Source organism: Saccopteryx leptura, chromosome 5 (assembly GCF_036850995.1).
Source record: "Saccopteryx leptura isolate mSacLep1 chromosome 5, mSacLep1_pri_phased_curated, whole genome shotgun sequence".
NCBI classification, from domain to species: domain Eukaryota; kingdom Metazoa; phylum Chordata; class Mammalia; order Chiroptera; family Emballonuridae; genus Saccopteryx; species Saccopteryx leptura.
The window spans coordinates 30,703,753-30,727,052 of NC_089507.1; the positions used below are offsets into that span (position 1 = coordinate 30,703,753).

The 23,300-nt window shown below is 46.1% G+C and overlaps 1 protein-coding gene across 2 annotated transcripts in view; it reads right to left on the minus strand.

Annotated features, from left to right (window-relative positions):
• Positions 1-21,768, minus strand: part of BEND4 (BEN domain containing 4) — a 33,563-nt gene extending 11,795 nt beyond the window's left edge. For both annotated transcript variants that reach the window (XM_066384864.1, XM_066384865.1), the window contains exons 1-3: positions 21,098-21,768; positions 11,789-12,355; positions 504-595 (exon numbers count right to left, since the gene is read on the minus strand). In XM_066384864.1, coding sequence (XP_066240961.1) covers positions 504-595; positions 11,789-12,355; positions 21,098-21,581 — 1,143 coding nt within the window. In that variant the 5' untranslated portion in view covers positions 21,582-21,768. The remainder of the gene's footprint in view (positions 1-503; positions 596-11,788; positions 12,356-21,097) is intronic.
• Between the last annotated feature and the right edge of the window lie 1,532 nt (positions 21,769-23,300).

Below are 23,300 nucleotides of genomic sequence, written 5' to 3' on the forward strand. Positions count from 1 at the left end.
ATCAAAACAGACCACTTCTGCTCCACGCCGGAAGAGACTGCTGTCTTCCATCAAGGTCCAGAGGAACAAAGTGCTCATGGTCCAGGGGCCCTGATGTCTGCAGACACCTAGCTGAACACCCGCGTATGTCAGCGTGGGAGAGGGCACACAGAGAGGCATTCGGGGAATACGGCTCTGCCCAAGGGAATGACTGACCGGCCGGCGCCTCCCATCTCCAGCCCCTTCGGTGCCAAAGGAGCGGTGGACACACTCCCCACACTGTTTAAACGGCCATTTCTCTCTTACTCCCCTGGAGTACAGAGTTGAGTTTTTGTGAGTTAAACACATGCATCACTTTGCTGCATCAGTCTACATATCAAAGATGATAGACCCATACGCCTCAGAGAGTAAAAACTGTCTTTCGCTAGCCCAGCTGTGCTGGTATGAGTGAGCAAGCTGCCCAGCCGCTGTATTTTAAGGAAATGCCCAGTAGAACAACACTGACTCCACGGACGGAGACCTACCTCGGTGGGCTGGTCAGCTGGCTGCGGGATCAGGAGTTGGTTGTGATGCTGTAGCACCGTCTTCAAGTAATCCAAAACGGTCTGGCAGGGCACTGGGGGGGGAGGGGGGAGAAACGGCATGATTATACACTAGCTCTCGCCACGAGAAAACAAAATGCTTCAAGGTCTAAAAAGATTTCTTCCATAAACTTCTAAAAAGATAAAGTGACTTCTTTTCCAAAGGACACAGAATCTCCTTGCATTCGGCATCCGTAGTTCTTCTCAGTTTGTAAATGCAGAACAGATGCTATGGTTCGGGGAATGTAGGCTCAGCACCATCCCTGAAAACCTTCAGGTCCAACAATCTAAGATGCATCTGGATCAACAACAAAGACCAACGAACAACTCAGAGACAAGATTTGTCTTCTTTGACGCGAGTTGTTAACAGTGGTACCCAGAGATGCTTTTTAAAGATAAAGTACCAGAAACTAATGTTTCACTAATTTTTAATCAAAAACATAATACTCATTTTTAATGACAGGTTTATGCCTAGCTCTTCAGGAAGCAGGAACACCATGTAATTTAGTCCTGTTCCCAACAGGAGTACACCTGCCCACACAATTCCTCCTCTAAGTGTCCCATTCTCTCTCCTCTCAAGAAACGCAACCGATCCGGTCCAATTCAGACTTGCTTATTGTATATTTTATTAATTGTGCGTTATTTTTTTTGAGGCTTAGTCTTATAGAGTCATCGAACAATTATAACAATGAACAGATAGTAATCCAACAGAGAGCCTAACATTTTTTGTAGCGTTGCATAAATAATTCCCCCATCTTAAGATTTATGTTAGAGCCCTTTTCAGGAGTACTTAATTGTTTTTAAAGGCCTTGGTAGCTCAGTTACTAATCTAATTTATACGAATTATTGCCACTTTGTCTTAGCTGTGTGTTTTCTTAAGACGTTTTTTGTCCCATTAAAGAAAATAATGGGTATTTAACCTAAGCCCCAATTTTAAAGTATACCACTTGAGCTTTCTTTACTTAGTTTTTCTCACCACTTCTTTTTTTTTTTTTTTTTTAATGATAGCAAATAGAAACGATCATCTTTATCCACTCCTAACAGCTTTAGGGTTTTCAGGAGACATTGTGGTGGAACAAATCAGAAAACTCTATCAACATCATTTTGAAGATCTGAATGGTAGGAAGTAGGAATAGCTTAGAGAATTTTTCTAAAATAACGCCCTTTACAGGTCTGTGTCTTCCAGTCCTGTGTCACAGGCCACTCTTGAACCGTCATTTCAATCTAGTCTTCAGCCCGAAGGAGCAGTTGCTGAACAAGCACGAAAGTCAAGACGGCACAACCGCATCAGCGTGAAGTAGGACTTTCATTAAACGGAAGTGTAGGAGACCAGCCAAGCACCCCAACGTCGCTGCCTACGCTAAGTCTAACCTACCTTACTGACCCACGGTGGGTGAGAACAGTCTTTTGACAATGGGCATTAATTATGGGGGGAGAAAAAAAAGCAATAGACTGGAGAAGCTAAAACAGGTTTGTGTCTGAGTTCTGGTTTTCATTAGCTTTGCCAAGTGACACGGGCAAGGTAATACGTTGGATATAGTTTGGAAATTTTAGTGAAATGAGTCAATCCTGATTGAGTGATTGGGATTTAAATAAAACTTGTGATCCATTACCCATATTTTACAGTCATGAAGATAGATGTTCACGAAAAAAAAAAATGTTTAAATGAACACAAGAACGCTTGCAAAGCTGAACGAAATACGGCCATCTGTGACAACAGGGACGAATCCCGACAGTCTTGTGCTAATAAGCAAAATAAGGCAGACAGAAAAGGACAAGAGCCACATGATTTCACTCATATGCGGGATATGAAACAGAAAGCAACAAATGAACAAACAAAACCCTCATGAACACGGACAACAGTGTGGTGGTTACCAGAAGGGAAGAGGGTCAAACACATGGTGACAGGAGACCAGACTTGATGAGCACACGATGCAACATACAGATGATGTGTCACAGAACTGTGTACGTGGAACTCACATACTCTTAATCACCCCCTGATCAATTTAACAAAATAAATCCTGAGTATTCTGTACGATCTCCACCATGTTAAAAGTAATTACGTGGATGGAGAAGAGAACAGAAAGTATAAGCCAAAATGTTAATAATTAACCATGATCATTTTAGTAGCAGGATTACGGTAGTTATAAATTACATTTATCTTTTATCATTGCTAAAATCCGTTTTTTTCCTTTCTTAAATTTTTTTTTTTTTGTATTTTTCTGAAGCTAGAAATGGGGAGAGACAGTCAGACAGACTCCCGCATGCGCCCGACCGGGATCCACCCGGCACGCCCACCAGGGGGCAACGCTCTGCCCACCAGGGGGCGATGCTCTGTCCCTCCTGGGCATCACTCTGTTGCAACCAGAGCCACTCTAGCGCCTGGGGCAGAGGCCAAGGAGCCATCCCCAGCGCCAGGGCCATCTTTGCTCCAATGGAGCCTCGGCTGCGGGAGGGGAAGAGAGAGACAGAGAGAAAGGAGAGGGGGAGGGGTGGAGAAGCAGATGGGTGCTTTTCCTGTGTGCCCTGGCTGGGAATCGAACCCGGGACTTCTGCACGCCAGGCCGACGCTCTACCACTGAGCCAACCGGCCAGGGTCTCCTTTCTTAAATTTTTTAAAAATTTATTGATCTGGAGAGAGAAAGAGAAACAGACAGACCCAACATCAATCTGTTTCTGTGTGTGCCCTAGCCAGGGATCGAACCGGCCACCTTTGCATTATTGGGTTGACACTCCAACCGAGCTATGCGGCCAGGGTTAAAACCAGTTTTGAAAGATTTCTAGAGTGGGCATGCATTAGAATAATTTGAAAGTTGTCTGAAAAATATCCATGTAACTGCTATCTCCCCTTCCTTTGCTCTATGTTATCCTCAGCGTTGGTCATGTAGCCCTGAAGTCGGCTCTCCCGTTATTTACACCCCAAATACTTAGTCAACAGTGTGAAGCTATGGTCAACGCCAGCTGATTCAAACATACTGCCTTTACTGGCTATAGAGGGCTCTACCGTAGGCAAGTGGGTCCTGCAGTTGCTATGTGGGCACAAACTGAAGGCCAGGAAGATAAGGCTCAGATTCAGCCAACTGTTAAAACACGAGAATCCTCACTGCCCTGGGCCCTCTGAGGAGCCCTCCCCTCCCCTGCCCGGCACACTCCCAGCCTGACAGAGGCCCAGGCCTCCAGGGCCTCTCCACCCAGAGCCCTTGCTGTCACAGGAGTTGGAACATCCATCCTGACGGAGGGCTATTTGGAAAGTTGCCTACATTTACACAGGAAAGCTGCAGAATCAAGTGAAATGTTTTCTGTGAAAAAAAGAACAAAGAAGAAAAAGAACCGGTCAGTCTGGAAAGTGGAGATGGTTGTGCCTCTTCAAGTCGAGATAAAAGGGGAAAGAAATACTATCCTGACTCACAGCTATGCCATGCTACCTGCCGGGAGCCACACAGGGAGGACACTGAGCAGGGAAGGGGGCGGGCTCCTGTGTGCTGTCCTTCTGCTCTGTTCCCCTACAGCGCTGGGGACACGCTGTGAATTTCTGTGGGAGGACGCAGGGCCCTGAGACAGGAGTAAGGAGCCTGGGCTTCATGTGATGAGGTTTTGCTCAGTCCAGTCGACACGCCAGACACTGCTCCTTTGGCCCCCAGGAAGGGAGAGGGAAGTCAGGGCTCACGGCAGCAGAAAGATGGACAGAACTGTCAAGGAGGCCCTGGCCAAGTAGCTCCATTGGTTAGAACGTTGCCCTCATATGCCAAGGGTGTGGGTTTGATGAAGCATGGATAGGTGGGACAACAGGTTGAAGTTTTTCTGTTTCTCAAATTAAAAACAAACAAACAAACAAACAAAAAAAACCCCCAGAATTCTCAAGGAGCCAATTCATGCTCCAGGGGCCTTCATACTTGTCTCCTTCTGCAAATTTTACGCAAGTCAGTCTTACTGGAGAAGATACCGCTTCAATCCCGCTGGACAGGTTTCACTGACGCATTCTGCTGAAGTCAGGCCCACCTACTAGCTTAAACAGGTGAGGGAGCCAAAACTGTAGAAATTCCCCATTAAAGGAAACCAAGAATATAAAAGTACCCCAAATGTCCCCAGTTCCTACCTTGCTATTGATATTTAATCATTTTTCCTCCTCTATGTAGTGACATTTAAAATGCATATTAGACAATCCTGGAAAGAGTATAAAATACTCAGGAGGGATAAAACCACAAGCAGAAAGATCTTTTGGGTCAAGAAAGTTAAAAACTGAGAGGAACGGGCTGCAAATATTCTACCAGGTACCTAAGCTACCAAGGTGAATGTTGCTCTCAGACACCACTGGGTCCCCTGGCCTGGAGGGGCTGTTTTCATCAGGGTTGGGGTAAGTTAGTTAAATCCACACAGACAGGGTCTTCAAGACAGTCTAAGGGAATACTGGTACTTCCACTTCATTGACAGAAAGGCTGGGGAATGGGTTCTAAAGTAATTCTCGCATACTATGTTTTTCTCTTAATGTATTGACTGCACTTTGAACTGTGACCCTGGGCAAGTTACTTAACCCCTTGTAGCCCCTTGTTGTCTCGTCTGAAAAGCAAGGATATTACCTACTGCAAAGTTACTGCGTGAATTCACTGAATACTACATGTGAAGGAGAACGCACCCGGGAATACTGCCTAAGGTAAGCTGTCGGTATTCCATGACTAAGCAGCTGGGGATTTCTCGGAGAGGCCGCCTCGCTGACCTGCTGGCCTGGCTGTTGTACTGCCTGAGTGCAGCTCTCTCTAGGAACTGCTCCAGTTCTGTTTTTGCCTATATTAAGGGTACTTGGGTTTCGAGTGCTCAATTTTCACTGCAGATCGTTGCACTAAAATCTCGATCAGAGTTTCTCTTCTTGTTCCTCCAGCACTATTTATCCACCTTGCTATATAATTCTTTTTAAAACCCAAAACATTATCTCGAAATGCACCATCTACAATTTTATAGGGGGACTGAAATTATTTAGTGTCCTCGCAGGACCATGCCATCTGTGTGCTGATATCATCAAGTGTCCCATTCACAGCTTCTCTGTAAAGGACAGGCTCCTGAATTGTAAATATCGAGGAATAAACGATGAGCTTTAAGTGTTTCTCAGCCAACAGATGCATGGTTACGCTTTGGATCACGACAACGTTCTAATTTAACTGAAGTGTGTGGATCCTCCATGCCTGACACTGGGCTAGGAACTGAGGATACAAACACGACTCTGTCTCTGCCCTCAAGGACCGTTACCCGGTCTGCCTCTCCTCACTTCGGGCCACCAGGAGAGACAGACACACAGAAAGTAAAACCTTCCTCTGTTACGGACTTTAAAAGAAATATGCTTGATGTACTGGACGGAAAGTGGTTAATTCTTTCTGGGAACTGGGGAAAGGGTTGTTACAGAGGAGTGTCCCTGGAACTGGATACTGAAAGAGGAATCAAGAGTTTCTTGTGTGAGGAAATAAAAGGACACTATGTTCTCAGAAGGAATAGCCGGAGTGAGGGAAGATCAGAGGCAGAAAGCGTACAGCTACTCAGGGATTGCAAACTGTTCAATTGGGCTGGAACGCTTGGTGTTCGGTGGGAACTGAGGGTCACGTCTACAAGAATAGGCAGGAAAAGATCCAGGCAGTGAAGGGCCTCGTGGGCCACGCTGAGGGTGCTGGGTGTTATTCCACAGATCATGGGAAGCCTTTAGAAGCTTTTTAGCAGGGGCTGACCTGGGGATTTTCAGCGGGGGAGGGGCTGAGTGGGTTCCGCAATCCCACGTATTGTGAGGAAAGCAGAGGGGTGAGAGGCGGAACCCAAATCGATGGATATGTCTGAGCTGGAATCCACAGAAGAGACTGAGGGAAGCAGGGGAGAGAGATGCTTTAAGGATGGATCTGAGGCTTCTAACCTGGAGAACTAATTGGATGGTGACCTTTTTATAAGGTAAGAACACCACTTATGATCTAAGAAAACCACTTAAGATTTCTGTGTTATTAGGCACATCCCTGTTTCTTTTTTTCTGTATTTTATTTTTATTTTTATTTTTTTTAGAGAGAGAGAGAGAGAGAGAGGGAGAGAGAGATGGACAGAAACATTGAACTGTTCCTGTATGTGCCCTGACCGGGAATCGAACCCACAACCTTTGCATATTAAGACGATGCTCCATCCAACTGAGCCATCCAGCCAGGGCTCCTCTCTGTTTCTTAAAGTCGTTTTTTACTGAGTGTCTACTGGAATACTTAGTGGTCACTCAGTTGCTACTTAATGAACTTAATACTTCCAATATTCCTATAGAATTATTAACCTCATTTTACAGAAAGAAAGCCGAGGCTCAGAATGGTTAAGGGATTTGCCAAAAATCACAGCGAGCAAGTAGCAGGAACAGAAATCCAAACTCAGGTTTGACTTGAAATCATTCTCTTCACCTCAACTGTTCTGTCTCCTTCAATCCCACCTGCAGCTATTTAACAAGAGTTGTAATGACTTTTACCAAATTTTAAGTGAAAGAACTCAATTCTTTCTTCTCTCTGTTCCTCTCATTTGCTCTAATTTTCTACTCAGAATATATTTCAGGCCTTCACTGTCCGCACACCCCCACATTAAATAAGAGCAGTATGTCTCAGGGCCGGAAGTCGACCTGTGCCTAGTCCCACAGGTACTTCCGGGCACGTGCAGGTCTGGAGGGTGCTGAGAGCATAGGGGGGTTACTCGTGAAGCCACACTGCATTCACGCCAACGGCTTTTTGCCAAAACGACTATTACCCCCAAACTGACACTGATTTATCTTTTTAAAAATCTTACTTGTGGACTACTGGGATCAGAACCGCATAACCGAAGGTTAGTTCTCTAGTTCGCTGCAGTGGATCCGCTTGATTTGCGGATTCTGTATCTGCAATTTTGCCTACTAGCTAACCTGTATTTGTAATGGTCAAATCAATACTCATGGGCTCTTGCAGTCACTTGCAGATCACTGAAGATCTGAGTAGGCTGATGGACACGGACCCAGCTGAGGCTGGACAAGGTAACGCTCCGCCTCACTTCAGCTCGCACACTACAAACAAGTGTCTTTTCTACTCTCTGTTCTGTGCCACATTTTTTTTTTTGAAATTCTGTGCTTACTGTTGTTGATTTCGCTATTTAAAAATGTACTCCAAATGTACAACTGAGTGCGACCTAGTCTTCCCAAGTGCAAGGAGGTTGTGACATGCCTTATGGAGAAAATCTGTCAGATAAGTTTCATTCAGGCATGAGTTATCGTGCTACTGGCTGTGAGTTCAATGTTAATCAATCAACACTATATAGTGAATAAGGTCTTTTAAAACAAAACATACATAAAACTAGGCTCTATGTTGATCAGTTGATGAAAATGCTATGACTAGAGGCTAGCAGGAATCCAGCTCTGTATTTCCACTAGAAGTAATGGGTCAATATTCAGGGATCACAGCAACTTCATAGGACGTAAGTACCGTGAATAAATGAGAACGGACGGTTCTGAAGGTGGAAGAGAGTCATAAACCAGATCTGGAGTCAAGAGGCTTGGATTATATTCCTAGGGCTGCCCCGGATATCACCTACCCAGGTTTCAACCTCTTCGTCTGGGAAATGGAAATACTGCAGTTATGAGGATAAACTGAGATGATCGTTAAGTATACTTTTTAACAAGTAGGAAATTCTTTAATAAGACCAACAAGTATATCTTTCCTATCATGTGTCACAATTTTTTACTTAGGAAATTTTTTTAGATGACTACATTTTATGGTTCCAAGACCTGTATTTTTCATATTTTAAAATCTATGAACTTGGTGTTCTAAACTAAGTATACAATGTGCAATTACGATTTGTAGTGTTTTCTTCATTCATAGTGGAACATAGGGTACTGGTGGGTCTTACAGTCAACAGGGTCTCAATTTAGAGGAAATGATATTTTATGTCCATTCTCCCTTATGACTTTTCTCCACCTCGTGCTGGTTGTCAACTTTTTAAATATTTATACTGTGAGTTCTCTAGCCCGACACCCTCTCCACTGACGTGTCCCCATCCTTCCCCTTCCTTCCCCAATCCTGCGGCTCCTTGTACTCCTGATTCCAACATCCTTCCCTTTTGGAGCCTTTTCCTTTTAACCTAGTCTCGCTTTCTTTTAAAAAGAACATACATTTTTAAACAGAGTAACTTCTAACGTGATAATCTAATACAAAAGAAAACGTGCTAACGCTACTACTTTGGGGTAAAATATTTAATTGCCTAACTTTGGAAAGTTAGTTGGCAAGCACTGGCCAGAAGCCCCTTGCTTGCATGTAGCTGATGGTAAATAAGACTTGGCTGAATGTCTCACGAATAACACGGTCACACAGCCCCTCGCCAGCGGTGCTGGAAAGAGCCCCTCTCCCCAGCCTTTCTTTTTGGTAAGGTCTATACCACCTTCCTTCCCTCCTGTTATAGCTGCTAAAGTAAAATCATTTTTCCTGTCAACTAATGGCTTCATTTCTCTTGAACTTTCACTTCAAGAACTGATATGAATGCTTATTTCAGGAAGAAAATAAAAGAGACGGGAATCTCAGGGTTGCTCAGCAGCATGGTTCTGGAGTGGCAGCGAAAGGACCGAGGCACAGGGTGCTGGCTGTGACCCAGGCAGGCGCCTCCCCCTCCTCGTCAGCCGGGCTTCCTCAGGTCACTGCCGGACGCTGCCGTCCCCGGCATCGCCATCCGTCCTGCTTGGCTGTGACAAGAGTGACCCCACGACAGGAGGGTGGGTTCTACCAGAGGAAAGCCTCAGGTCCTTCCATGGAAATGCACTGGCCTCCAGGATGACAGAGGCCTACTGGGACCACTGCGAGGCCGTGACACTGCTCAGGGACAGTCGATCCCACATTACTGGAGAGCTACTGCTTGCAAAATACTCCTGTTACATGCAAAACCGGAGTATTAACCGGCCGCACTTTTCACCAAATGGCTATCTGAAAATACCAGGTCATCTAGAGTCTGGCTGGTTGGTTAGCCAAAACGGAGGTTGGGAGATGAGGGCAAGAGGGAGGTGATGTCTCTTTCTGAGTCCAGTTCTCATCTCCAAGTGACACTTTCAACCTGATGCCCAACGCTAAGGTGTCCCTAGGTAGTGAGGACACGTGTTACACAATCACAAACTAGTATTTCCTACTCTTTGACAGTAATCTTTTTTCTATTCATAACAGACAAACTGATTTTCATCTACATAGCTGGGCTTTGGTCTAGATCAGGGGTCCCCAAACTACGGCCCGCGGGTCACATGCGGTCCCCTGAGGCCATTTATCCGGCCCCCGCCGCACTTCCGGAAGGGGTACCTCTTTCATTGGTGGTCAGTGAGAGACGCAAAGCATGGCATCGCTCACATACAGTACTACTTCCAGTGACGTGGGATGCACGCCTCACGGCTCCGGAAGCACGTCACATCACTTGTTACATCTAGCAGTGACAAATATGGAACCGGACATTGACCATCTCATTAGCCAAAAGCAGGCCCATAGTTCCCATTGAAATACTGGTCAGTTTATTGATTTAAATTTACTTGTTCTTTACTTTAAATATTGTATTTGTTCCTGTTTTGTTTTTTTACTTTAAAATAAGATATGTGCAGTGTGCATAGGGATTTGTTCCTAGTTTTTTTTATAGTCTGGCCCTCCAATGGTCTGAGGGACAGTGAACTGGCCCCCTGTGTAAAAAGTTTGGGGACCCCGGGTCTAGATCCTTTAAAGCAATCATAGTTCTCCAAGTAAAATGTCTACTGATTCAAGTTCATGATTAGCAACAGGGCTGATATGTTTGCCGTAATACTAATTAGCCTAATATCAATCTGTGTCACTCAATGTCTGACCATAAAGAGGGTCAAGAAATGACAGCATTTTTGTCTTTCCGGGAAGTGGAGAAGAACAATGATTAGGGGCAGGTCAGTGGTGAGGTATTCCTAACGCAGACACGTCCTTTCTACATCAGCTGCCTAACTGAACAGCACAAAGACAAGGAGTCAGGGAAAAACGTTAACCTCTATTTAGACCTGGCCAGATAGCGTGGTTGGTTAGAGCATCATCCTGATGCGCAGAACTTGCCAGTTCAATCCCTGGTTAGGGCACATAGAGGAACAAACAGATCAATGTTTCTGTGTCTCTTTCTCTCTCTATCTTCCTTTCTCTCTAAAATTAGTAAATAAATTTTTTTAAAAAGTAACTTCTATTTATATTTATGTACCAGCTTTAAAAAGTTTAATTTTTTTTTAAGTACGCTTTCTTTTGAAGAAAATATATTCAATATAGTGGAACACATACTATGTAGTTAACCAATAAATTTGTACACTGGTGGATACAGGCTCAAAAACTGTTATCAATGTCTGTATGATTCAAGAGGTCTGAAGATATTGTTCTAGCCAATGATCTTAATATCTTTTATAAGCCACAGACATGCAGGAATAAATTCAAAGACATATGCAAAATACTTTCCAAATAGTAAAAAAAAATGGCTTTGCAACCCAGAGAAGAGCTGGCTGTGAAAATGACTTTTATTTCTCTGCAAATCTAATGTCTCTTAAGAGGCAAGGAAATGCCTCCTATTTAGCCAGGGGCACAAATAGTTTGGGATCAGCTTAATTACTGGTCTGTCTTTGATCTATTCCTTTTAGTTTACAGCTGCTTATTAACTTTAAGGGGGAGTTTGCATGCTAAAAAGAGACTCTGCCTGTTGAAACTTAGCAAGAAAGGTGAGAAATTAATGGAACAGAAGAGATCATTTGTTCATTACTACTTGAGCCCTGCCTCTCTGAAGGTATCATTTCATTTTAATTTCTGTCACTGATTAATAAAGCACATATATCAAAGTCTTTAAAAATTCAAAAGCCATTTTAAAGGAGCAAGACCACGTCCCTAAGGAAACTCAGGCTCGCAGTACTTGACCTATCCTAATCTCACTGCACCACATCTATCGATAGAGCACCTTATCATCGGACTATGGTCTTCAGGCCTAAACCCAAGAAGACCGTGGCTGAAACACAGACAGAACAAGGCTAGTGGCTAATCCTGAAACTTCTGTGTGTCACCGGTGGGCTAAGGGTATCCTGTGCATACCCATTTTTCCAACATTTTTACATCAGTGGTCAAAAACAAATCAACCAACCAACCAAACAACAAATATGTATCTACATGCATGAAGGCATACATACATACATACAGAGATCATGGAAAGGGAAGAGTTCCATCTGGCTTGTAAGGAACAGGATGGAGTACCTGGGATGCTCTCTAATTTCCTTCTGAGCTCTTCATTTTCTTGTTGCAATGAAATGACCTCATGCTCCAGCTCCTGGCACCTGGGACAGTAGCCTTCCTCTTCCTCCTCCTCTTCCTCCTCTGGCAGTGTGGAAGAAGATGGGTGCCCATGGGACTCAGACGTTGCTGGGGAGGTCCAGCCGCCTAGCGTATGCACGGGGGAGGTCGACAGAGGATCCACGTCGGCCAGGTGGCCGTACTCACTGACCGATGAGGTGTTTGGAGTTGGAAAGCTTCCCGAGAGCAGGTAATTTTGAAGGGAGTCAGTGAAAACTCTCAAAAAGGCAGAAGTTTGCTGTTTCCTTTGCATATATTGCATCTCTATGTCTATATTGTCTGAGGTCTGACTGTGGACCCCTTTTCCAACGTGACACTGATCCTGTCTTTCAGTGTAACTTGAGCCTTCCTGCTTTACGTAAGAAATCATGGATTGAGAATGGTTGGAGTCCAGAAGTTTTCCTCCACAATTTAAGAGGCTAAGAACTCGACTGCACTGCTGGGCAAAGGCATCCAAGATCACGCGGCTCTCTGTAACACGTGAGAAGACACATCAGAGACCAACAGCCAAAGACAAGGGATAAGAGAAGTTTTCAGCTTTCAGTTTAACATTCAAAAATGTTAAAAATATGCACATCAAGGGGACACAGAGAATCCACTTTTCACAGGATGTACAGCTTCCTGCTGTTCTGACGGGTGGGGAGCCTGATGAGCTGCCTCTAGCCCCTTCCTCTGGGAAACGGCTGGGTTGTGACTGGGGCACAATGTAGCAATTTCCCTCTCTGTGGCATTAACTGGCCTGCACCCGTCTGAATTCACACCTACGGCTTCATTAATGTCTTTACTCTAATGAATCGAGCCGAGCCAGCCACTGCAGACTCAATTCCTCATTGGTAGAAGGCTTAGAGCAATCATTACTTCTATTTCTGGAGTGCCCTCGTGCCCTTGCTATTAATCAGCTGATATAATCCCTGCTGAGAGCACGTTGCTCCCAGATGAAAACCGGAGAAGAAAGTGGAGTCTCTTTGAAGAGCTCACTAGACATCTAAGGTAAAACAAAGAGTGAGCCCATCAGGCAGCCGATGATGAGCCCCCAAAGCAAAACTATGTGTGCTATCCAATATCTGTGTCACCTACTCTTTAATTTACCTGCCAACTTGAATTTCTCATCAAGGCCAATGTTTAGGCTGATCTACATCAGTATCATCTGAAAAGCTTGTAGTTATTTGCCATTAGGTTGCCAAATCTCCTAAAACGGCACGTGCTGAGAATGCAGTTAGTTCACATACATGAATTCTATAGCATATTAACTGTTAATCAGCAAAAGCAAAGAGCAAACAGAAAGCAAACAACTTACTGCAAAAATAAAGGAACCTCTCCCAAATTGCGAAAATGCGGCTTAATGTCGTCAGTCTATCAGGCCTTGAAAATTCACCCGAAATATAAATGTCCCAAGGTGGATTCCCTTCTTAACCACCCCCCCAAACGGGCTACTTATAAATACTGACAGATACTCGTTTTAGGGCTTACAGAGTAGTATGAGGGTGCCTCTCCCCAACCCCCACCAGAACGATGGCAACAAACTCTTGGAGATTTTTGGTGCCAATACTGTATGTACTATTATTTATGATAGAAATGTAACTGGCAACTTGCTGTCTCTAAAAATGTTGACTAATTGTCTTTTTTCTCTAAAAACAAATAACCCCCAAAACACTTAAAAAATGAGATTCTCAAGGGCTTCTATGGGAATAGGGAACCAGAATAGCTGTGATTAGAAATTGATTTCTCCAGCCTGATCAGCTGGGCACTAAATAGAGTGTCAGACTGGGACACAGAGGATCCAGTTCAAAACCCCAAGTTTGCCGGCTTGAGCGCAGGCTCACCAGCTTGAGTGTGGGGTCGCTGGCTTGAGCATGGGATCATAGACATGACCCTGTGGTCGCTGGCTTGAGCAAGCGGTCACTCACTCTGCTGTAGCCCCCGTCAAGGCACATATGAGAAAGCAACCAATGAACAACTAAGGTGCTGCAACAAAGAACTGATGCTTCTCATCTCTCTCCCTTCCTGTCTGTCCTTATCTGTCCCTTTCTCTGTCTCTGTCAAAAAAAGAACTTGATTTCTCCAGAAAATCCTGGCTGGCTGAACAATGAAACCCCCGGAAGACCCCCCCCCCCCCCCATGAAGTACTTTATGTTCCACTTTGTGTTTTCTTCTTACTATTCTATCCTGAAGTAACTAAGGTATTGGGGGGGGGGGTCAAAGTCTCCTTTTTAAACAATTTAATTAGGATATATATATAAAACCCAGAGCATCAAAGAGGCACCCCTCACATCTCCCAAATCTATAAAGTGCTCCTGTTCCTAAATCCCTCTGCAAGGATTAGAAGTCAGAACACAGAGGCCAGTGCCCTGGGCTCAGGAGAGGCACAGACTGCAAGTGCCACAGCACAGTGGTCTCGGGCCGGCGCAGTACCTCAGGAGACAGTGACCCGATACATGCAGGGACCCTTGTAAAGCAAGTAAGAGTTCACAGCAGTTCCACAGGTACTTGGCTGGGGTGGGGGTGGCACGTGAGCTGACAGTCCACAGCAGTCTTCTCCTCTTGGTCTGGGGCTTACTCTCTCTTAGGAGCAGTACTGCCCTAGACACAGGCAGGAGGCCCCTGCCTAGATCCTCCCCTTCCAGACTTCCCTCTCCCTATGGTGAGGTACCTAAAATCCAAGAACTCCCTACTCAAACTGCTCCGAGGGCCTGTGCTGGTCTGTTCCCTGAGCCATCTTCCCAGAGAAAGACCATGGTGCCAGAGCTTGGAAGTTTGAACTGGGGCATCCACACGCGTGTGACTAGGGGTTCCCTCCTCCAGGAGGGAAGCTGGGGGTGGAAGAGGTCACGGGCTGGCTGCAAGCACCCAAGTCAAACCTGGTCACTATAAAGGTGTCTTTGTCAGGGTGGGTGCGCTGGACACATTTTAACAGTTTAAGTGTGATTCAGGCCTTTTAATTATTTAGATATATGATATGTAGGCCTGCATTTGTACTCTCATCTTAAATCCCACTAATAGTCAAAGGCCTGATGTTTTGCACAGTTATGTTGAGTGCTAAAGAAGGAATCAGATACTAGGCATAGTTTCAGGCTGCAAGGCTGGGGACTGGCTGAAGAAGGTGCCAACGGGCCCTGGCCGGTTGACTAAGTGGTAGAGTAGGATGTCGGCCTGGCATGTGGATGGCCCAGGTTTGATTTTCGGTCAGGGCACACAGGACAAGCAACCATTTGCTTCTCCACCCATCCCCCTTCTCTCTCTTCAGCTCCCGCAGCCACGGCTCAATTGGTTCAAGCGCATTGGCCCCAGGTGCTGAGAATGGCTCTGTGGAGCCTCTGCTTCAGGTGTTGAAAATAGCTTGGTTGTGAGCTTGGCCCCAGATGGGCAGAGCATCAGACCCAAGTGGGAGTCGCCGGGTGGATCCCAGTCACGGCACACAGGAGTTTGTGTCTCTATCTCCCCTCCCCTCCCCTCACTTGGAAAAGAAGAAAGAAAAAGAAGCAGCTGCCAAGGTAAAGATACCATTTACTACCGTTTACTTCATAGGAGAAAAAGGGATGTGGACATGGGAAGTAGCTTTTAACCACCAACCACTGGAACTGATGATGCCTCCGCCCCCTGCCAGGTGGAACAAAGAACTGAACTCATGATTTAAATCGGGAGGGACCTCAGATATTTGGGTATCTGACATGGGTATTTCACAATGACCAAAAACAAACAAGATAGTAAACAGTTCAACCATATAAATGGGGAGGTTTAAAATGCTGCCCTCTCATTTCTTTTACTTCCAAGTTTTTGTTCTTTTATTAGTAAAATCAAAGAATGATATTGATTGGGAATTTTAAATTCTAGCACACTAGCGATTTTCATTCATTTTAATCCTATAATCCCATTCTAGACCTTAAGTTGTATTTACTGTTTGCATTTTAATCAGCATAGTCCCAATTGATTTACAGCCTATACACCATTAACATAACTATCCTGATGAAAGGAACAAAATATGAAAGGAAAGGCTAAAATAGAATTATCTAGAAAGAACTGCTCAATATATTTATTCAATGTCCTATATAATACTCAGTAGTTTTAATCATATTGATAAATCACATCGGGGTATAGATTTAAGGGAAAAGAACCTGACTTAGGGACAAGTATGATTTGTTTTCCTAACTGAGGGATAAACTCATGATATGCTGAGAAAAAAATCATTATGTAATACCCTTCATTATGAGGATAATGTACTGAAGTGCTCTCAGAGTATCAGAGAATAGTGACCATCGTAAAACAGTTCTTGCCAGCATTTTTTAAAAATGCTTCATTCTCAGAACTGACACATGCAGAAACAGCACGTATAAGCCTTAAAGCTGAATTTCTTTTCAGTATCTTATAATATTTGAATAGTGTTTTAAACATCAAGACATTGAAGGATGTGATGAAAAATATTATTACACTTCATAGAAAACAGTAAATCTTTCCACTTACCGTATTTCCCCATGTATAAAACACAGCCTTTTCCCAAAAATTTGGGGTCTAAAAACTGGGTGCGTCTTATATAGAGGTTGTGGCATTTCAAATGCCATAGATGGAACTGAGGACGAGCCAATATATATATGAAGACAGTGATTCATCATCAGATACAGATGAGGACAAGCTAATGGATGGGAATTTTGACAGTGATGAGGAGTTGTATGAGTTTTATGATAAATGACACTTGAGTTCAATAACTTTATGTAATACATTTCTTTTTCCAAATTTCGGGCCCCAAATTAAGGTGCGTCTTATACATGGAAGCATCTCATACATGGGGAAATACGGTAATACACGTTGCAGCCAGCAATAGCTTTCCAGACAGAATATAATTAGAAATGCAAGTATTGTGCAATGCCCATTATTGCTAAGAAATGGAGAAAAGTTGTTTTCATATGAACGCAATTGAATGGCCACTGATCCATGATTCTTAATTGTGTAGAGTGTGAACACGTATTTTGAATTTAACAGTTTTTCCCCCTTAGTCCCCAAATGCTCCACTCAGATGGCAGAGAAGTACAAAGTGCAAAGGGGCTTTAAAATTACTTATTTTATCCCTAATGTCCCTAAAATCAAACACATTAAATGTCACAGTCCCAAACCACACCAAAATGGTCGCTTCTTTCTAACTTATTTTGCTGTATTGCACAGTCTGTTGGGCAATAATATGCTGTAAGCTGTACCTAGTCTGATTCCAAAATCTGAACCCATGATTATTTTTTTAATTAAAAAAAAATCATTCTAGAAATTCTTCTGAACTTAAGTGGTTTAATCCATCTTAAAACCGAGAAGTGAGGAAGAAGAGGGACGGGAGTTCAGCCATCAAACACAGGCTCCCCACTCTAACGTCCTTCCTGGTAAGGAAAGCCCTGAACGGAATCTGCCGTCACAGCACATCCCCAAGAGTGCTGTTTCTATGAAGGAGATCACAGTAGTCAAGATTAGTGGTAACCTTTTGATTTTAGCCCAGCGAAGGGTGAAATATATTAAAAATGCAGAAGCAGAAAAACATTCTGTGACCCACTATCGTGCATCCAGAGTTTAGCTACCCAACAGATTTCCAGCTAGTTCAAAATAGCTAAATTTCCTTAAAACATTAATATAACTTCTTTTAAAGAAAGCACTTCATGGCATAGAAGATAGAAGTTAGAAAATGAAAGCTTCTTTGGAAGCATCACCCGTCTTAAATCAATGACCTACGTCTTCTAAAAAAAATACCATCCCCTCCCTTTTTTTTCCATGATGGCAAACATCAACACAGCAAAAGAGGATGCAATTTTTCTAAATAAATAAATCAATGATGTGTCAAAAATTAACAGATGAGTTAATATACTTGGTGCTATCAAAACCAGATGGTGCTTCCTAATACTCATCCTGCTCAGTCAATCCCTGAATATTTTCTGGACCATCGGTATATAAAATAGGATGCTGCTATTTGTGATGGCAAACAAAAGCAATCATGCCTGCCAAGCACATACTATAACAGGCAGCATTTCAGCTCTGCTAGACAGAAAGTAATTAGAATGCTTTTAATGTCCAAAAGAATGATGCTGATAGGCTGCCACAGATGTGTAGATTTATGAATATTTATATGGTGGTTTATAGCTGACACTTTTATCAGTTGAAGAAGATAAAATATCTGCCTGACTCAAAAGCTTGACAGTCAGGTTAATAAAATCTCATTAAAGAGAATGACCTATGCAATTATATAGGATTTATTGTAATTCATTTTTGATTGTACTCTGCTTAAAGATGCAATTTCCCATTTCCTGATGCCAAATTTAGGCTGCATATCAAGATCTACGTGGGTTTTAACTCTAAGCCTCCCACAGCGAAAAAATATGCTTTTAAAACCATGGTGTATTACCCCTTTTAAGGAAAATTATACTCTTCATGAGATTTTATTAGGATGTTGGGAAAAAAAAGTCTATTTTTAATCACATATTTCTTCTCTCAATAGTTTAGGGCCCTTAGATTTACTTCAACCCTTTCATGTTTTCACTGCATTTACTCTGGACACCGTCACCCCTCTCCCATCCTGGACTCATTTAATCACATGGTTGTTCTGTTTTCAGTGTGCCAGGTGGTCTGAGACTCTGTAGTGACACTTCTGTGAGGGGGCAAAAGGCAAATCACCCTCCACACCCCCACAAGGTACACATAAATGGCATCCCTCTGTGCACACACGCTCATTGGTTCAAAGTGGAACCACTAGTTCTTCACAGAGCCAATCAACTCACCAAGTGACTGTCCCTCTGATGGCCACTCACACCACTGTGCCTGATAAGAGATGGTTTTGCCTCCCAGTGATTAACATGACCACAAATTCATGACATCTAGTACTATGGGCTATGTTTTTGATTTTTTTTTTTTTTGCCCCAGACCATTTTCCTCACTACATTAAAGACACCTACATTTAATTCCCATCCCTCCAACAAGCAGGTGTCACTCTGCCCTTGGTGTTATAAAGTTTACCTTTCTAGGCTTTATTTTTTAAAATTAAAAAACAACAAGCCTGGTACATTCAGGAGCAGCTCCATATTCCTGTCTCTCTCTCCCACCTCCCCCCCCCCCCCCAAAAAAAAAGCCTTGACAATAAAAGAAAGTAAGAAATACAGGTTGTTTGAGGGCCACTGACAAGCCCCTTTTTAACTTCTTTAGATTCAGTCATGTAATTTCCACCAGGGGACAGAGACAAAGTAGATTAAATAGGCTATTAGAAGAAACACTGAAAGAGAGCATTTAGAACACGGTGAGAAAGAAAAGGAAAAAACAAAACAAAACAAAAAACTCCTTAGGAATGAAAGCATCAGAAAAGTGCCAGAGTAGGAAACACCAGACAGGACAGCAAGTGACTAGTGCAGAGACAGAAGGGAAAAAAACCAAGGTTAAAAGGATGCGTAAAAGTGGAAATGAGGAGATAAATTTATAATGTAGGAAAGAAAGGCAAAAACTGAGAGTCAGCCAAGACCTCAAGATGAAAACAAGATGACAATAAAGCCCAACCAGGAAAGAAAAAGAAGGGGGAAAACCAGGTTGGAACCGAGGTTATGCAAATGATTAAGCAAAACAGAAAATGGGAAAAGGACCTAAACTTATGAAAGACGAAATAAAAATATAGAAAGATAAAAAGCAGAACTGGGAAATAAAAATGGGCATGAGCAAGTCCAAAGAGAAAGAACACAAACCTCTTAAGAAGGTAAAACAGAAGAAAAATGAGGAAAATAAAAGTGTGTGAGTAATCTCAGAATATAAAAACACAACAGAATATTGGGCCAAGAGCAACTGAAGAAAAAAAAACCCCATATACAAGAGGGACACTCACATAAGAACCCCACTCAAAGCAGTCAAACATCTCCAAATCTGTGCGGTATATAACACAACAAGTCTTCACTATAACCTGTAACTATTGTAGATCTTCTTCCTCAAAATCAATCCTTCATGTGTCAAAATATTGACAAACAACAGAACATTAGCGTTAGCACCTATAACTCAGAGATAATGCTCATATTTTCATTAGAAATAAAGCCTGAGATTCACGCAGATGCAGAATTTGGGAGGGGGGGGGGGAGACTCCAAAGTGGCATAAAAGGCCTGAGCAGGAACTTTCAGTTTTGATGAGCCTGAAAAACGTGGCTGCGCGTCCTCGAGGAGCAGAGAGCGCAGTTGGACGCAGGCTCCAGGCTCTGGCCTTTCCACCAGCCCATCCCTCTTCCCGCTGCCGGGCAGGAGGGCTGGCCTTTTCACGTGGGGCCGCCCGCAGGCTCCGGGCAAAGGAGAGGCATCTCGTACCCTGGGATGCGCAGGCCCCAGGAGACAATTCCGCAGGCCCCGGCCCAGAGGCTCCGGGGCGGGGGACTCCACGGTGCAGCAGTGTCCCACCCGGCGGGGGGGAGGTGAGGATAGGGTTGGGGTGGGCAGCGGACCTCGAGCGCCCGGGGCTCGGGGCGAAGTCGGCCCCAGGGGCGAGCGCCAGTTCCACCTCGAGGCGGGGACAGACGAGCTGGAGTCTGTCACCCGTCGGCTGGGACTTTGGGCTGGGTGGCGAAACAGAGGCAGAGACAGCGCGCACACGAGAGCCAGCCGAGTAGACCGCGACACTGAGTGCATCAAAGAGGTGGAGAAAAAGAAGACCAGAAAGCAAGGAAGAGAGAGATGGAAAACCAAGCGGAAAGAGGGAGATAAAGAAAAGAAGGAGAAGGAAAAAAGTGGGGCAGCGGAGGTTTTAAGGGGAGGGCGTCCCTGAGAGCCCCCGGAGCCGCCTGAGCCTCTTCGGGAGCGGCCGCGGCTGTCACTCTAGGGTGTCCGTCCTTACTCCCAGCCCGCGGCCTCGGCACCAGAGGGGCCTCCCGCGTCCCCGCCCGAACGATCCCTGCTGCCGGCCGACCACCGCGGCACTTCTTGGGCGCCACGCTGGATCCAGCGGCGGAGCCACCTGTTAAAAGGCGCGCGCGCCGTCAGAAGCCCGGAATGCGGCGGCGGCGGCGGCGGCAGCGCCGCGGAATCCTCCAGAACTTGCAGCCGCGCGGGGGAGGCCTGGGGTGCGCTCCGACGCCCCGACTCTCAGCCAGGTGTTCGCCCCCTACTCCTGCCCCTCCCGCCAGGCCCGTGGCGCAAGAGGCTACCGGCCGTCCCTCGCTCCCTCTTCCCCGGTCCCCTCCCCTCCCCCCGGCCTGGGCGGGAAGGAAAGTTGCGCCCAAGAGTTGGTACCTGCGCTGAGCTCCAGACTGGCACCGTCACCGCTAGCGCTGCTGCTGCCCGCGGCGGCCGCCGGGCCCGAGCCGTACCGGACGACGGCGGCAAAAGACGAAGATGAGGACGCGGCGGGGGCGGCGGGCGGGGGCGCGGGAGTTCTCAGGTGGCCCTGGGACGCGGCGGAAGGCGATGACGACGAGGCGGCGGCGGCGGCGGCGGCCGCCCGGCCGGGCCCCGGGGGGTAGGTGCTCTGCGCCTGGAACTGCTGCTGCGGCGCCGGCGGCGGCTCGCTGCTGCTGATGGAGACAGCGGCGTGCGGCGCGAAGGGCGGCGGGGGCGGCCGGACGTGTGGCAGCTCCACCAGGGTGGGTCTCTCGTAGCGTTTGGCCAGCGCCGGTCTCTTGCCGGGGAACGTCTTGAGGACGCTGTAGGGGCTGCGCTGCTTGTAGATTTTGGGGACGCTGGGCCCCTCCTCCGCCGGCTGCATCTCTTCCTCCATGCTGCGCCTCTGGGCCGGTCCCCGGCCGCACGCCCCCTCCCCGACCAGCGCCGGGCTCCGAGGGAGCCTCCGCTGCCCGCCCGCCGGGTCTGCCCGTGCGCGCGCGTGTGGGAGGGTGTGTGTCTGTGCCGTGGCCGCCGCCGCCGTCACTGCCGCCTGTCGCCAAGCCTGGCATCGCTGAGCCCCCGCGCGGGGGGCTGCCGCCCGAGAGCTGATTGACAGGCCGCCTCGCCAATGCCTGGAGGGAGAAAGGAAGTAAAGAGCAAGTGTTTAGGGTAATATCTGCTAATGATAATGGGGGAGGGGGCGGGGCCTGGCGCCGCCACCGCCCGCGGGGTGGGCCAACCTGGTGTGCGCCTTCGACGGGGAAGAGGGAAGGGGACAGCTGGGGCGGGGGGGGGGGGGGGGGGGGGGGGGGGGTAGCGACCTGATAACCGGGCGAGGTTTCAGCCAAGGCGAGACTTCGGAGTCCCAGATGTGGAGTCGAAGCTTCTGCTGCGGGCGGCGTCCAGCTTCGGAAACGAGATCCTAGCGCCCCCTACGCTGCCCCAAACTCTCGGCGTTGCACCGCGTGGCTGGTGGTAGTTGGGACGGACGGGGCGGGGTGGCTAGAGTGCGTGCGTGCGTGCGTGCCTTGGGAAATCATTACGCGCAGTTCTTCCCCGGATCAAGAATCGCTCCCCTAACCTTCTGAAAGAGCATGTTGAAGGCCTTGACCCAGGTGGTTTCCACGCCTGCGGTTCTGCCCACAGCCAGCAAGCGGCCGTCGAGTGTCCCCATTATTTTGTTAGTTCCCTGTATGGGATCTGAGAGTGCATAACAGAATCATTTCCCCCATTCTACAGATGGGAAAACCGAGGCCCCTTGAGGAAATAACCCAAAGCCACACGGATATACCTATATAGATTATTTGAATTCATATTCTCACTTCTTCTCTTAGCAGTTAGTGTCTGTGAAACTGAGACTAAAATATGACCTGGCAACTTAACTCCCTTTGGGATGGTGATAAGATACTTTAAAAAATGTCATTTGATATATATGCATATGTGCTTGTGGGACATATGCAGAGTGGCTTGGTAGCTCTCTGCATTGACCAGCCAGTTTCTCTCTGCATCTGGAGCCACTGGGCCACGGGCTCTGGAGGACACACAATTTAGGTAGTTGTTTGGATGAGAGAAGAGCCACTGTGGTTTGCAGGAGGATCCCATGAATGTAGAAATGTCTTTAAATCGAGAGGATTATCCTGGCCTCTCCCAGCCACTTTTTGGAGCAAATCACCTCTCCCCCAGGCCAGCTCCAAAACCACAACCCCGCCCAGGTTTGTTTATCTAGCCTTCAGTCTTCCTTCTCCAGGTTCGAATTTTGGATACATCTCCTTGATGTATGACCCTCATTTCTCCACTCTGAATAAAATAGTTTTCCTTTTAGTCTTGGGAAAGTGACCCATTCCTTTTTCTGGGGGTACAGGTCTTTGGTCTCTCAATTCCCACAGCTCCTCCCTTCCTTTGGAAGCCTTCTCTCTTTCCTGGTTCTGTGTTCCTCCACCCTGATAGTCTCCCTCTCTCCTGCAGCCTTCTCAGAACGTGCTGTGGTCCCCCCCCCACCTCCATTTATTAGAGATGAAATAAATAATGCCATAAATAAAAGTATTTGGGAGTCCAGGAACTGTCAGGGCTGATTAGGGCATAGAGGACATTTTCTTTCTCATTATGCAAAAGC